Source organism: Sebastes umbrosus, chromosome 4, assembly GCF_015220745.1.
Source record: "Sebastes umbrosus isolate fSebUmb1 chromosome 4, fSebUmb1.pri, whole genome shotgun sequence".
NCBI classification, from domain to species: domain Eukaryota; kingdom Metazoa; phylum Chordata; class Actinopteri; order Perciformes; family Sebastidae; genus Sebastes; species Sebastes umbrosus.
The window spans coordinates 31,467,832-31,481,912 of NC_051272.1; the positions used below are offsets into that span (position 1 = coordinate 31,467,832).

The 14,081-nt window shown below is 41.1% G+C and overlaps 1 protein-coding gene across 7 annotated transcripts in view; it reads right to left on the reverse strand.

Moving 5' to 3' along the window:
* Window positions 1-14,081, reverse strand: part of srgap1a (SLIT-ROBO Rho GTPase activating protein 1a) — a 102,019-nt gene that overhangs the window by 45,366 nt on the left and 42,572 nt on the right. For all 7 annotated transcript variants that reach the window (XR_005206759.1, XM_037768729.1, XM_037768731.1 and 4 more), the window contains exons 3-4: window positions 11,563-11,725; window positions 3,995-4,057 (exon numbers count right to left, since the gene is read on the reverse strand). Coding sequence is in view for 6 of the 7 variants with exons in the window: in XM_037768729.1 (XP_037624657.1) it covers window positions 3,995-4,057; window positions 11,563-11,725 (226 nt within the window). In the remaining variant the exon portion in view is untranslated. The remainder of the gene's footprint in view (window positions 1-3,994; window positions 4,058-11,562; window positions 11,726-14,081) is intronic.

Consider the following 14,081-nt stretch of genomic DNA (forward strand, 5'->3'; position numbering starts at 1 on the left):
TATGCCCGGTACAAAACATGGTGAAACGCACGGTGGCGCCAGTGTATTGCCCCATAATGGCCGCGGGAGATCGTTGTTTGCATGATGTAAAATAAAAAACATAATAGCTAGAACATTCATTCTTTGCACAGCAGAAAGCTAAGGCTTCTGTCTTTTGCGTCATCGCGTTGTAAGTTTGTGATGATGTGATTACGTTACGTAACGAAACTCCTAAAAACTAATAAATGTGTAACATTCAAATAACTTATGAAGTGTTAAGAAATATTTTGTTCATGTTTCTAAATTTAGAAATCTCTTGGATCAATATGTTTTGTGTGTTTATTTAGTGACATGTTATTTACTTTCTTTTTTAATCTATGACTCAATTTCAATACTTTCATCAATTAGTATAGTTTATTGACTGACATAACCTTGTAGCCTAGGTTGTACAGATTCTAGGGATATGAAGCATTTGAAGATGCTGCAAGAAATTACTTCACAATAAGCAAAAATACAAATGTACAGTAGGCATTGGCAGGCTATTTCTATTGCAGACTTCTAAGGCTTAAAGTCATTTTATTCAGATTTTTCTAAGTTCAGCTTCATTTTTGCACAGCAAATAAAGCGATAATGGGTCCCTACCACAAGAAGGACTTCTGGAAATAGAGGGCTAACATTTTTTTGTATTTACCATGTTATCTTTTGTATGCCTAAATCATAGGACTAGCGATAGTCCTACATTGGACCTTGCTGGTTCTAACGATTGATATTTTTTCTGTTCATCATGTAGCATATACGGTATATCTGAAATAAATATATCATTTTGTGACAGCTATAATGGCAAATAAGTTCAACCCTACCACCCCTTGTGTCATCACACTGCAGCTATTTAATACAAGGGAAATGCTTAACCTTGATGATGAACAGCTGATTAGAACTATTTCCTAGAGTTTGAGTCATCATCAGCGTTACTCATGCATACTCCACGGACCCATTAGACAGTGACTCAATCGTTAAGTAGAGGTAAAACCACAAAACACAAACAATGAGTTCTTCAAGAGAGCTGAGCGTTTATAAAAGTCTTATGAACGCTGGCTCATGTCATCAGGAGAACGGAGAACGGACACAAGTGTGGGGGCTCTGAGGACAGTGCAGATGAATCACTGGCTGTGGGAGAAATATCCAGTCTATGACGCCAACATCAGTAAGAGAACTCACTGACCCTCACAAGTGCATGAAAATGAACAATTAGCATTTACAGTGTTATTACTGATTTTTATATAAAGTAAGTCTACGGACTGCCACCTAGACACTGCAGATAATTTTTTTTCCAAAGAGAATTCTGGGTATGCAAGTTTAAAACAGCAAAAAGCAGATACACCATCAAGAGAAAACTGCATCCACCAAATGTTAAACCTCTTGGAGCTGCTGCCTTGCAAAGTGCCAACTGCAAAATACAAGCTAATCCAGCCCTTACAGAGGTCACAGGCTCATGGGTGTAGGAGGAGAGGAGAGGAGAGGAGAGGAGAGGAGAGGAGAGGAGAGGAGAGGAGAGGAGAGGAGAGGAGAGGAGAGGAGAGGAGTTTGTACTTTATTCCACAGAGCTACCTTCAAATCTTTCCAAATAATTATCCTGACATTCGAAATAGATCAATTGTTAAAGTTTTTCTTTGTATGCTTGTTTAATTAATCTTTGCTTTGGAATGACATTTGTTCAAAGACAGCAAAATAAACTACATTGTGTGAATCTCTCATCAGATATTACATTTAGTCAAACTTTTTCTAACATCCTTCTGTAAAGCTACATGAGCCTGCGTTCATGGCAGCTGGCCACATGTACTGAACTGAAAACAAAGGCAGAAAATTCATTCAAACTCCCCGGAGAACGAGACAATATAGAGCACCAGTGGTTTAACCTGGAATGAACCAACTCCAACAAATTACAGCTCCACAACCTGCGTATGCAGTCCCTTGTCTGCACAAGACCTCAACTTCAGCACAAATAGAGACTCACCCATCTCAAAATCTAAACATCTCTCCCCCAAACCGAGTTATTTCTGTACGAGTGGAACAACGAAGTAAAGCCTAGATTTGTCTGGAGCCCGTTGCCTTTGGTGGGGTTTGGCCTAACTGGAACCAGTTTAGAGATGGGTGACTGACCTTGGGCCCTGTACTCCTCACTTACTGGTCTGGAGTCTGCCGCTGCTGTGTTTACTTTGGTGTTTCTTTTAGAGGGACATATTTAGAGACGGAGCAGACCTGTTATTTCATTGGCGGAGGCTGACATCAGGACTGTGGCTGTCTGATGCAACAGCTACTCATTGAGTGTGTGTGTCTTCCCACAGGGGCTAAACCAGGTCAAATTTGGAGTGTGGACGACTGTGGTGAGAGTGACACACATTGAGTTCGGAGTAACACGTCTGTTGTGTTTGGAGCAGCGCGGCCATCGACTGGAAGTGTAACCACTGTACTCCTCTATAGTGAGTGACTGGAGACTGTAGAAGCAAACTGAGCTGCTTTTCATCTCCATCTCTTGGGAAGCGACAACAACTGCCTTAGCTTGTATCTCCATCTGTGTATATCCCAGGTTGCCATGATGACCAATGAGGAGGCTCAAAACAATGCCATCTATCCTTAGGGAGGAATGACATAATTGACTAAGAACACAAAAGCACAGACTAACAGTATGGCTCTATTGTATTTGTTTCTCTCTTTGTCATTGTTGATGCCTGTTTGTGACCTAAAGTAGCTCATATGACACTATAAGCCCATATTAGCAATCATATACAAACAACATGGCCTCAATTCCATCCAGTCTAAGAATACAATGTATTAGGGCTATAAATCAATTAAAATATTGAATTGCAATTAATCACGATAGTCCATAGTTAATCGTGATTTGAAAATGGCCTTGCCAGGTTTTCCTCACCAAAATTTAGCGTAACTTTGGAGTGTTATTTAGCTTCCTTCGCGACAAGCTGGTATGACATCGCTGGTACCAATAGATTTCTTAGGTTTCTTATGATGTCAGTATCTTCCCCCTAGCATTAAAAACTGAGCCTGCTACAACCTTAAAAATCGCAAGTTGCATTAATGTGTTAAAGAAATTAGTGGCTTTAAAACTAGCTAGCTAGTAGGCTAGCAGGGCTGATTGGGGCAATTAAGGCAGTATTTTCTATTGATTTTGATTCATGATTTAAGTACCTTTCTCCAACAAGATCAGATCTGCAACCCAGACAACTACTTACAGCAAAGGCATTGAAGAGAGGAGATGAAATGGCCTTTATAGAAACTAGACTGCAGCTATGCAGCTTGTTTGATGGTCTGGTGAAAATGTTACTAAACCCCCCTGAGAAAATGTAACCTCTGGGTTCAAAAGGTCTGCAGCCACTGCTACTATGACCATTTTGTGTTTCTATAAATACATATGGCGGGTGCCCCTGTAAGCCAGTGGTCTAAGGCACATACTATGTAATCGCAACATCCCTGATTCGATTCCGACTGGGGACCTTAATCTCTCTCGCTCTCTCTCCCCAGGCCTCCTATCTGTCTCTGTCAACTTTTGAATGAAGGCAACAACGCCAAAAATAAATAATCTTTTTTTTTTTAAGAACGAAAGAAAATGGCTATTGGCTCCAACCGCCTGGTGTGGCTTTGCATGAATTTATTTTGAAGAGCAAGAAAACTAAGCTGACAAGAGCCATTAAAAACAGAGAATACAGTATGTCAAGCAAACATAATGTTGATACTTCACAGTTTGAATAGCCAGTTCATTAGGGTAAAGGAGATTGTGTTTCATGTTGGGCTGTAAAAGAGATTAGAAAGACTTTCCCTACAGTTTGAGGAATCACTTTGGTAGTTGTCTATTTGTTCGAATGTTTAATAATTGATCCCCTCAGACATCTCTAAGCTCTAGGGTTGAAGACTCAAAGCTGTTACAAATAGTTGGAAGTTAGTTAGCTCACTAACCACAGCAAAGACTAATGTATTAGTTAAAAAAGTCATTACTACTTACTGTGTATAGCTCGTTAAGGACCTTCATCAAGTCTTCCTGGAGCTGAAAGGCTATTTCCTTGCTCTGAAAAAGAAACAGAGGAGAACAAACAATGAGACCATTACAACAAATCAGTAAATTGAAACAATTAGACACACAAAGAGTTTTGCCAAACCAAAATTATAGTTTATACTCCAGTCAAACCAACACAGTGACACCATTCTGTCAGTACAATGGTGAATCTCCATTATAAACACTGCAGCAACAACTTTCACTGAACTGAAACTTGACAAGTCTGTTAAAAGCACACTGTTTACTGTATATTGGGTTTTATATGAATGGTGGACAATGACCAGACATTGACCCGAGGTTTTAATGGTACAAATACAAAACAGAGCAGTGGATTTATCATCCTGTGTCAAATAGTGGGTTTCTGAGTGAAAGTGGTATCAGTGTCACGACGGCCTTTCCACTCAAATTGTCGAACGCAGCTCGGGTTTCGCCGTCCACATGCTCAACACATTATCTGGCTCGACGTGAAAAGATTTTTCCCAAATATGTTAACTCAATCAACCGCGCCACAAGGCTGACTCAGTAATACTATCACACACACACGCCCACATTAATGCACCTCACGGTTGTGGGATACAGTTTAACGGTGATGCTGTGATGGATTTAGAGGGCCTTTCACTATTAATTTAACTGTCGAGCTCCCATATTTCCTTCACACTGACTCACATAATACTGTATCACATGTTTATGAGATTATGAGTCATGATGACAATGAATTTTTGCTCTCTCTACTACAGATGATACCACGCTCTGCTACCTGGATGGTGTTACTCAGCCCACATACTCCAGGTCTTTCTCTAACCCAGTTATCCTCAGACAAATCTCATTCTGGGAGCCACTCCCAGCTAAAGGATGTGAGAGGGTTCTGCGAGGGTATTGAACCACCTAGTGTGGTGGGATACAGTGGTGATGTACTTCTGATCAAGAATGGGGTGCAGTGCATTTTAAAAGGGCAATGATGGTCAGAAATAAACTAAAGCTACATCTACAATTGCAAACAGTCATAATTAAAAAGGTACCCTGTGGAGTTTTCAACCAATAATGGTGCTATGGAGTGATGTTTTTATGAGTGAATTCACGTTTTGCATGTAATGCACAAGAAACGTACCAATGTGCCAACAGAGGCAAGAAAGAAGAATACTGCAAGTTAGCAAACATGGATGAAAACGACGCAGGTTTTAAAATATGAAAAAATGTTGAATGAGAAAGGAAATGTATTGAACACACTTGCTAGACCTCAGCGAAACATAAAATGAGTTTTAGAGAGAAATACTGAACGTAAACAAAAGTTTTGTTTGTTTGCAAGAAAATTCCACCAGGTACCTTTAAGAGATGTTGTACGCAAAGTACACAATGGTTGATAGTGAGAAACTTTTTAAGTACATTGTAAAGGCCTTTACAAAACGGGTGCGTGACGAATAAACAACACAAATATGCAAAATATTCGCCTGCGAACATTATATGGCTAGGGCTTTTATTGTGAAAAGTAAGAACGGAATGAGTGGATCTGGTCTGCGCTGCCTTTGTCAAGGTTGAAAGTAATGAAGTTTTTGCCGTCCTGGTTCAGACTACGGAAGCCTCCATGTTGTCGTTTCATAAATATAGGTGCAACTCAACCTGTTCCACTCAACTTGATTGGTTGATGCCATTATTTGTGGTGTGAAAGCTCAGAAAATCAACCTCGTTCTGGAAAAAAAGTATGCCGTTTTTTTGCCGTGTAATGTTCGCAATCTGTGTGAAAGTACGCATGACAAAAACAACAGTTAGAAAAAAAGATATTGATGCACGAATATGCGCAAAAACTGAATTTATGAGAATTTTCTGAGCAATACTATTATAATGGTTGCAAGTTATGGCAACCAGAATGTGTGAGCAGCAGTCCATCTGCTGGTAATAGCTGCAGGGCCCTGTGCAGACACAGAGGTAAGCTAAGAAAACAAGCTAACACCATGGAGAAATAACCACAAACTCTCAAACTCAAATACATTTCTTTGTTACATTGCATGCATTTGGTTGTTCATGGCAATAATACCCTACACACTGAACAATGTATGAGATGCCCTTAAGATTAGATGAGTCACTGTTACCCTGGACACGTGTGGCCTCATGTGGGTGTTGGCAACAGGTTAAGAGGCTCTATCGAGGTCACACACCTCATTGACCCAGGTGAGTCTAAAAGCGTGTTTGTTCTCACGCAGAGTTGCACCAATTTTCAGCTCTAAAGAAGACTCCGCTGAACTGTCAACACGCAACAGACCAAGACAGAATCAACTTGTGTGCACAAACATGCAAACTCTCACTCTTTTTCTTCACAGGTAAAGCTGCACGATGTCCAAGCATATGAATAGACAGCAAAGAGGATTACCCTCTCAGTTACTGGCTGCCAGGCTGGTGTCTTAAATTAGAGTGTCGTGCTGGGTGACCCGACCGGTTGGCAACATCTTCCCAACCGCCACCTGGTCTGTCAGCTCCCTGATTTGTAGCTCTTACCTAATCAGAGTGGTAACAGCCTGTAAGCCTGGATAACCAGAGCTTTACAAACACCAAACTTGGCAAGGGTCAAACTCGGGCATGTCTGAGAACGGAGTATAGATGAGTGAGCTACGGAAAAAAGGTCTTGAGTTTCTGGTAAATTATAGGACGATCAGGTCTTTGAGTTTATCGTAGATCTGCAATTGTATCTCTCAAAACGTGACAGTGCCACATTTTAAGTAAACTGCCTATCAACTGTGAATCCTTGCATATCGTGAAGATCATAAAGACACATGCTTCCTCCTGTGGGGAAACCACATTAGCAACCGTCAGTTCAGAGGACAGAACCTTTGACTATCTGTCAGATCTAACACTCGTCAGCTCTTCTCCATTGAGAAGGCTGGGAAGTGATCCAGAGCTCAATGAAAAGCCTTCTCAGGGATCACATGAGCTGCGAGAGAGAGTGCGTGTGTATGAGAGAAGTAAAGACAGAGATGAAAGTAAAGGGGCATTACATTCAAGACATGTTTAGAGAAGAGCTACACCTAACATAATGCTTTTAAGAACTCTGTGAAATACTCTCTCTCCTTTCAAAGTGTCGCTAAATGTAGCACGTCCACACTGTATACCTCAAATTACAAGCAATAAGGGCTGTTCACTAAATGCGGTGTTGTGCAACTGAAGTCTTTGATTTAATTTGCACAACTTACCCTCTTTCATTTTAAAGGAATCTCAGTTGCGGGGGTTTCCAATTCGGTCTAATTCATTAAAAAGATCATACCATCTGTATTCCAACCACATTAGAAAGATGAAACAACCCCAGAGAGGAGAAACGAAGTCAGCCTTTGGGGAGTGGTGGGTTTCATATTGCCACTGACATTAATCATGGTATAGAGATGGCAGTGGTATACCCTGCGGGGCCTGTGTGTGTGTGTGGCGCTCAGCGTAGATCTGAGTGTCTTGTCACTAGAACACAGCCATACAGTAGAAACTCTGACAAGGTCTTAGCTGATGGGTTTCATAAGAACATGCTTTGACCAAATGACATAGATCCTTTCATTGAAATGTCAAAAAATAGTTTAACATTTTGGGGAATAAAACTAGTTGTTTAATCAACGAGAGTGAGATGAGAAGATCAGTCTCCTGTTTAGGCATTGAGTACAGAGCTAAGGTCCTTATGCTGCGTTACAGACAACTCGGAACTCTGAAAATTTTGGACCTCCGACGATAAACAGTACAGTGCCACTCAAAGTCGAAGTTCCTACTTGTAAACTCGGGGCAAATCCATCTACCCCGACTTCAAGAAGGAGCAGTTGTCTGACATCACACAACAATGGTAACGCACATTGTAAACTAACAACTAAAAGGCAACCTAAAGTATATTTGCCTGTATTTAATTAAAATAATATACCGTATATTATCATAGTAAAACCTGTTCTACACTAAAATGATGTCAAAATATTTTGCCAGTGTTTTTAGGTAGCTGCTTACAGTAAACGATCTCTGAAAGTTATCTTCCCTGCACAAAAGTTATTTGAGAAAACACTACAAATGACAACAACAAAAAAATGTGGAGGCCACACTGCTGAAAGTTCAATTGTGTCACTTGCCAAAGAAACATCTGTTTGTCACGGTCAGCCATGGTTTTTTGTTTACGCTTGGCGTCGTGCACCTGGAACGCTTGGAGGTCGGAAATTTCAACTGGGAAAAATTTCAACCTCCAAGTTGTCTGGAATGCAGCATTAGCTTAGCATAGAGACTGGAAACAGCTAGCCTGGCTTTGTCCAACGACAAACAACTCATAAGCAGCAATGTATCTTGTTTGTTTAACCCATACTTGAACATACTGTAAATGTAATATACTATAATATAAATGTGTTTTTAGGACGAATTACATGTTTACAGTTCATTCATCTGTCAGTAGTTCTATGCAGCGTCTCTGGCTATGGTGCAGGTTGCCAGATACGGTCATTGAGGGGTGGGCAAATATGCTGCTTTATGCAAATATATGTATATATTTATTATTGGAAATCAATTATCAACAACAAACAATGACAAATATTGTCCAGAAACCCTCACAGGTACTGCATTTAGCATAAAAAATATGCTCAAATCATAACACGGCAAACTGCAGCCCAACAGGAAACAACATCTGTCAGTGTGTCAGTGTGCTGACTTGACTATGACTTGCCACAAACTGCATGTGATTATCATAAAGTGGGCATGTCTGTAAAGGGGAGACTTGTGGGTACCCATAGAGTCCATTTTCAGGTCTTTGAAAATGGCCATGCCAGTCTTTCCTCGCCAAGCTAGTATGACGTGGTTGGTACCAATGGATTCCTTTGGTTTTCTAGTTTCATATGATACCAGTATCTTCACTCTAGCTTTTAAACTGAGCCCGCTACAACCTAAAAATCATAAGTTGTGTTAATGCGTTAAAGAAATGAGTGGCGTTAAAACTAATTTGCGTCATCGTGTTAATTTTGAAAGCCCTAGTCTTTTGTTTTTTAAAAGAAAGGCTTATTGTAAAATAAACACTATCCAGCGCAGGCTTTGCCTGAGAAAAAGTTGAAAACTGCCTCAAGCTTTGAGATCTCCACCTTGTAGCTGCAGCCACAGAACGTGACTTCCATAAATAAAACAGGGCAGAGTAAAACAAAGAGCCGGTTGTATGAATAATGAAGACTGAATATATGTGATAAGATCTGTCCAAGCATAAAGAAAGAAAGAGAGGTCCACTATTTGGCTCCTATATTCAAACAAAAAAAAGCCCAAAAAAGAATTTGCGGCTGTGGCTTGGTTTGGTTTGGTTTAAAAAAGTGACCGCAATGCAGCACTGAAGAAATAAAATGCGTATGCCAAACGGGTCAACCGGAGGGTGTTGACGAAGACACCGTGGCTGCTCTAAGGTCCTCCTCTGCTGTTCCACCTCACAGCATGAGCCCTGAACATACAAGGAAATAAAAACACAGGTCTTTGATGTGCTGGAAGGATGACAACAGTACAGCTGTCTCCTCGAAGCCACGTAACATGGGGGGACTTCTCTGCTGTTTGTGCCTTGTTACTAAAGCGCTGCTGAGATCAAAGGCTCGGGGAAGCTTTAATTAGAGGGCGAGCAGTGTCTCGGGTCTCCTATGAACCGGGACCTCCCACCAGTCTGCACAATTTCACCTGGACCCACTGAGAAAAAATCTGCATTGCAAACTTTAAAAGGGACAACTATCACACTGCAGATTGGGAGGATTTGTCAAATTGTCTTCAGAGTTACACTAAACGTGTAAATCAGCATTGAAGGCAGTCTATCATTATGATCATCAAAGTGTGTTGAGTCAGGGGAGGCAACGAGAGTAACATATGAAACATCTGGCCTCATTAGTAGAACCATAAGCCTTTAAACACTATCAAAAGGAAATGACTGCTGCAGCTTCCTGTTTGTGTGTCGGAGGTTCGGGTGAGTATTTAAAGACCACGCCCCCATACAATCAGATGAAACCACAACCATCAGGAGACGTGAATTACTTTAGAGGAGTCTCACTTTTACTTCTTGAATCTGGAGGGTCGATGGTCGGGATTTGCAATAAAGTGAAGCAAAGAAAAAAAGAGAGAGGAGGAGCAGAGATAGAAAAAGTCGCACAAGCTTAACTGACACAAAGGCGCTCCTCTGAAGAAAAAGCCACTTTGTAATTTAGGCCTGTGGTGAGTTCATGTGACTCCTGCGAGCGTAGGAGCTCATAATCTTTTAGGGAGTTGTCGTCTTTGTGGTGGAAAAGGCAGCAGAGGCCCGGTTTCAGCCATGAAGCCGCAGTCTTCAGACGGGAGAGTGAAGGCATACTGATCTGCAACTGTGGTGCAACCAAGGTTCCTCTGCATTACTCCAATTCACAAAACTAAACCACAGGAGCCCAGCAGAGTTTCATCCTCAATATGTACCGTATGTGTCCTGCATATCATGAAACTAAATATACTTTGTTGTGAAATGTATGGGTTAATTGAAAGTGAAAGACCGTTTGTAACACACGAGTGACTGGAGACACCGCTGCCCGACCTGACCGCCGTGAAAAATCTGGATTGCGTTAGTGGTGGGTTCAAACTTCTGTTTTGTTGATCAAAGAAAAGTCACATCTGACCTCCTCTAGTAGAGGTCACACAGCAGTACAGTAGAAAGTAAAAAAAGAAAGAGTGAGTGAGGGCGGTTGAAGCAGATAAAAAAGAGACTGCTGGATATGCTGGATATGAATAATGCTGTAGGATTATTCCTTATTTCAGGGGTTATTTGGGGATTTGTACATTATTATTACATACTTAAATATAAAGATAACCATTTTTTTTTTTTTAAATGAAGCATTTGAATAGTGATTTGGGGGTCGATTACCATGGCAGCAGTCGAAGCTTTGAAGCATTCGGGTCAGCCCTCGTCAACGAACACTCGTATGATTTTGTCGACTAACTGATTATTTGATTTAATCGACAGATCTGTGAAACTGAGTTTCTCATACACAGGCAAATCTTGTATTTACCAGAGATGTGCTCATGGAAATAAATCATTCAGCATGTAAAAAGCATAAAAAAAACGACTAATCGACTAAAGAAATCTTAGTCGTTTAAGACCAAAACGGCCGATTAGTCAACTAATCGACTGCGAGCGGGCAGCCCTAATGTAATATCAAATATTGTTGGATTTCTTTTCAGTTAATTGTTTTTGGATTCCCTGCCAGCCCAAACACATAAAATCAATGTTTTTTAAACTTCTCCAACCACAAAGCATCTCTATCTTTGACCATGTTGGAAAATAACTTGAAGACCTGAAAGATTACATAATATCTTTTGTGACATTACAAGCCATCCATTGTGGTTCTAGTGGTCACAGGGAAATAGAAAGAATCCCCATTAAAACAAAGTAGTTGGGTCAATTGTAGAGGACAGCTGTCACTCTATTTTATGACCAAAATGTGGGTCAAGTGTGTATAAGCACTCTCTTTAGAAGCGCTAAGCTTAGCTTAGCATTGGTGTGATGATAGCCTACAGTATGTGTTGTCCTCCCTCACCTTCTTGAGTAGCCGCGTGGAGTCCTCGCTGATCTGCATGAACCTCATGATGACGTTGTTGAGGTAGATGTCGCTCAGTGTGGCGTGGTCCTTACTCTCCCTCCTCACCTGGTTCAGCAGCAGGTACCAACAGTTGACTGGGGACAGCAGGTTCTGGTCTTTCCTGAATAAACCAGGGAAACAGGCAGGTGTCAGATTGGCTGTCAAAATTAAAGGCAGGGTTGGTAAAGATTTAAGATATATTTTTTGTTATGTTAGTTGAAATTCTCATTACATCCCGACAGAAATCAATAAATCAAATGCTCTGACAAAAAAAGAAAAAGAAAATAATCCGGTATCTGTGGTTGTCGCAGGACCGTAAATAACCTGTCCAAACATTTAATTCGGCCCAAAGGTAAGGATTGGATGGGCTACCTGTCTGCCTACCTGCCAGCATGCACTCTGCCCGTGCACTCATTGTGTGTCCCGGAGTCTTCCACAAGCTGCTAGCTTGACAGCTGTGAGTACTAACAACAGCAATGTTCGCCGTTCATGTTCATTACGATATTTTGTATGTTGTTGATATGTTGTTAAAGATAATTTTGGGGGAGTTTCTTTGGAGGGAGGCCTAAAGTAACGGACAGTCAGTGTTGCCAACTTTCTCTCTAGATTCAGGGACTTTTGGAGCCAGTTAGCAGCTAATGCTGCTAGCTTCTTTCATTGGAAAAGAGTTGGCAACATTGAGCTTGTTTTTCCGGCTGGATAATTTTTTTTTTTTTTTTTTAAATCTAGTGTACATCTTGCTAGTCTCTCAAGATCCCCCACCCTGCCTTTAATATCCCGGTGTCATTGATTTACTACATGTTACTAATATGAATTAGAAAGAGGAAGGGTCAGTGGGTAGGAAAGAATTGGTTATCTAGGATGTTTTGATGACTCAGCATTTTCTTGTCCATTAAGTCACATGTGTGATGCATTAATTAACAAGAACACACATTGTCACGGACTAAAAAAAAAACCCTCCACAGTTAAGCAGTATAACTGAGCCAGCAGGCAAGTACAAGTTAGAGGTGTAAGAAAATATCGAGTATCGCGATATGTTTTGTGATACTGTATTGATTCTCAAAAACACTATATCGGTATTTAATTAATAGTTACATGCAAAGACTCTTGGCAGACAGTGGCTCAGATTGCACAAAAAGTCCTGCTATGATGTTGGATGTTACAGGGACTGTGATTCATGCAAATGCAGATCCCACTGTTCTGATTGCATAAAAAAAGTAAACTTTTTTTTACTCAGATTTTATGAATACAGTGGTGTCTCTATACTATGACAGTTGTTCCTAAAAATTGGATTGAAAAATTGCAATATATCGCTGTGCTTACAGTATCGCAATATATCACAATATATTGAATCGTAACCCCTTTATCATGATACGTATCGTATCACCAAATTCTTGCCAATACACAGCCGTTGTATAAGTACCTATATGTGTTTATGGTTTGTGTCAGTGCATTTCAACAGTTTCCTGTGTTGTCTGTATCCATGTCAATGTCTCAGCCCAAATTACTTTAGACAATATTTGTCATTTTCACAAGGAGATAGTGTCAGTTTCTCAACTGGCAGGACGTGACTACCAGCACCTCAAGTGCAGCAGGGCCTGTTACAAAAGCAGAAGCGAGATGCGTCATAGGCCTCCCTTGGTGTTAAATGTCCCATATACCGCTGGTTCTGGGCCTAAAAAGCTCTCCATATATTACAAGGACTACGCAGTTACATTGGAAATACTTTGTATCAGTGACATTTCTGGGGCAGAGCTCTTGCAATGCTCTGAGCCAAGCTGACTTCCTACAACCGGGGAAGAGCCACAGGCTTTAAATACACTTAGTGGAATGGAGTTGGAGAAGCCATGGATGCATTTCAAGTGAAGATGAAAAGTAGAATTACGTATGAACTGTGACAGCAGACGACTGACATGCAAAGCGAGGGAAGTGAAGTCACAGCAAAGGGGAAAGATAGAGATCTGAGTGCAAAAAAAAAAGCAAAAGAGTGAAATAGTGGAGCCTGAGAGCTGTTTCCTGTGCTGTGTGCCGGCTGCTTACAGGCTAACTGTAGGACATTGTCCAGGCCGGAGCAAGCTGGGGGCCCTGCATAAGCACTGGCCTGCAGGCTGACTTCCTCTGAGTTAACCTATAACATTCCTCCTGCCTGCTAAGAGCAGCGCAGAATATGAGTGTGTGTTTGTGTGTATTAGGGAGAGGTTTTAAGGTTGGGGTCTGGGGACAGGTCTTGCAGGAACCATATGTAGACTCGCCTCTGCTCTCCCCTCACATAGTTAGTTTGCATAGACAGGCAGCTCTTGTCAACACAACAGGTGAAACTCCGCACTGGCAAGTGACACAGCCCTGAACTAGCACTCAGCCCTGGCACAACATCTGCTGCAAGAGCAAAAAATAAAACGAAGCATTTCTCCAAATGAATAACTGACACAAACATTCCAACCAGCTGAAATGTTCCCGGAGACTCTGCGAAAACAGGA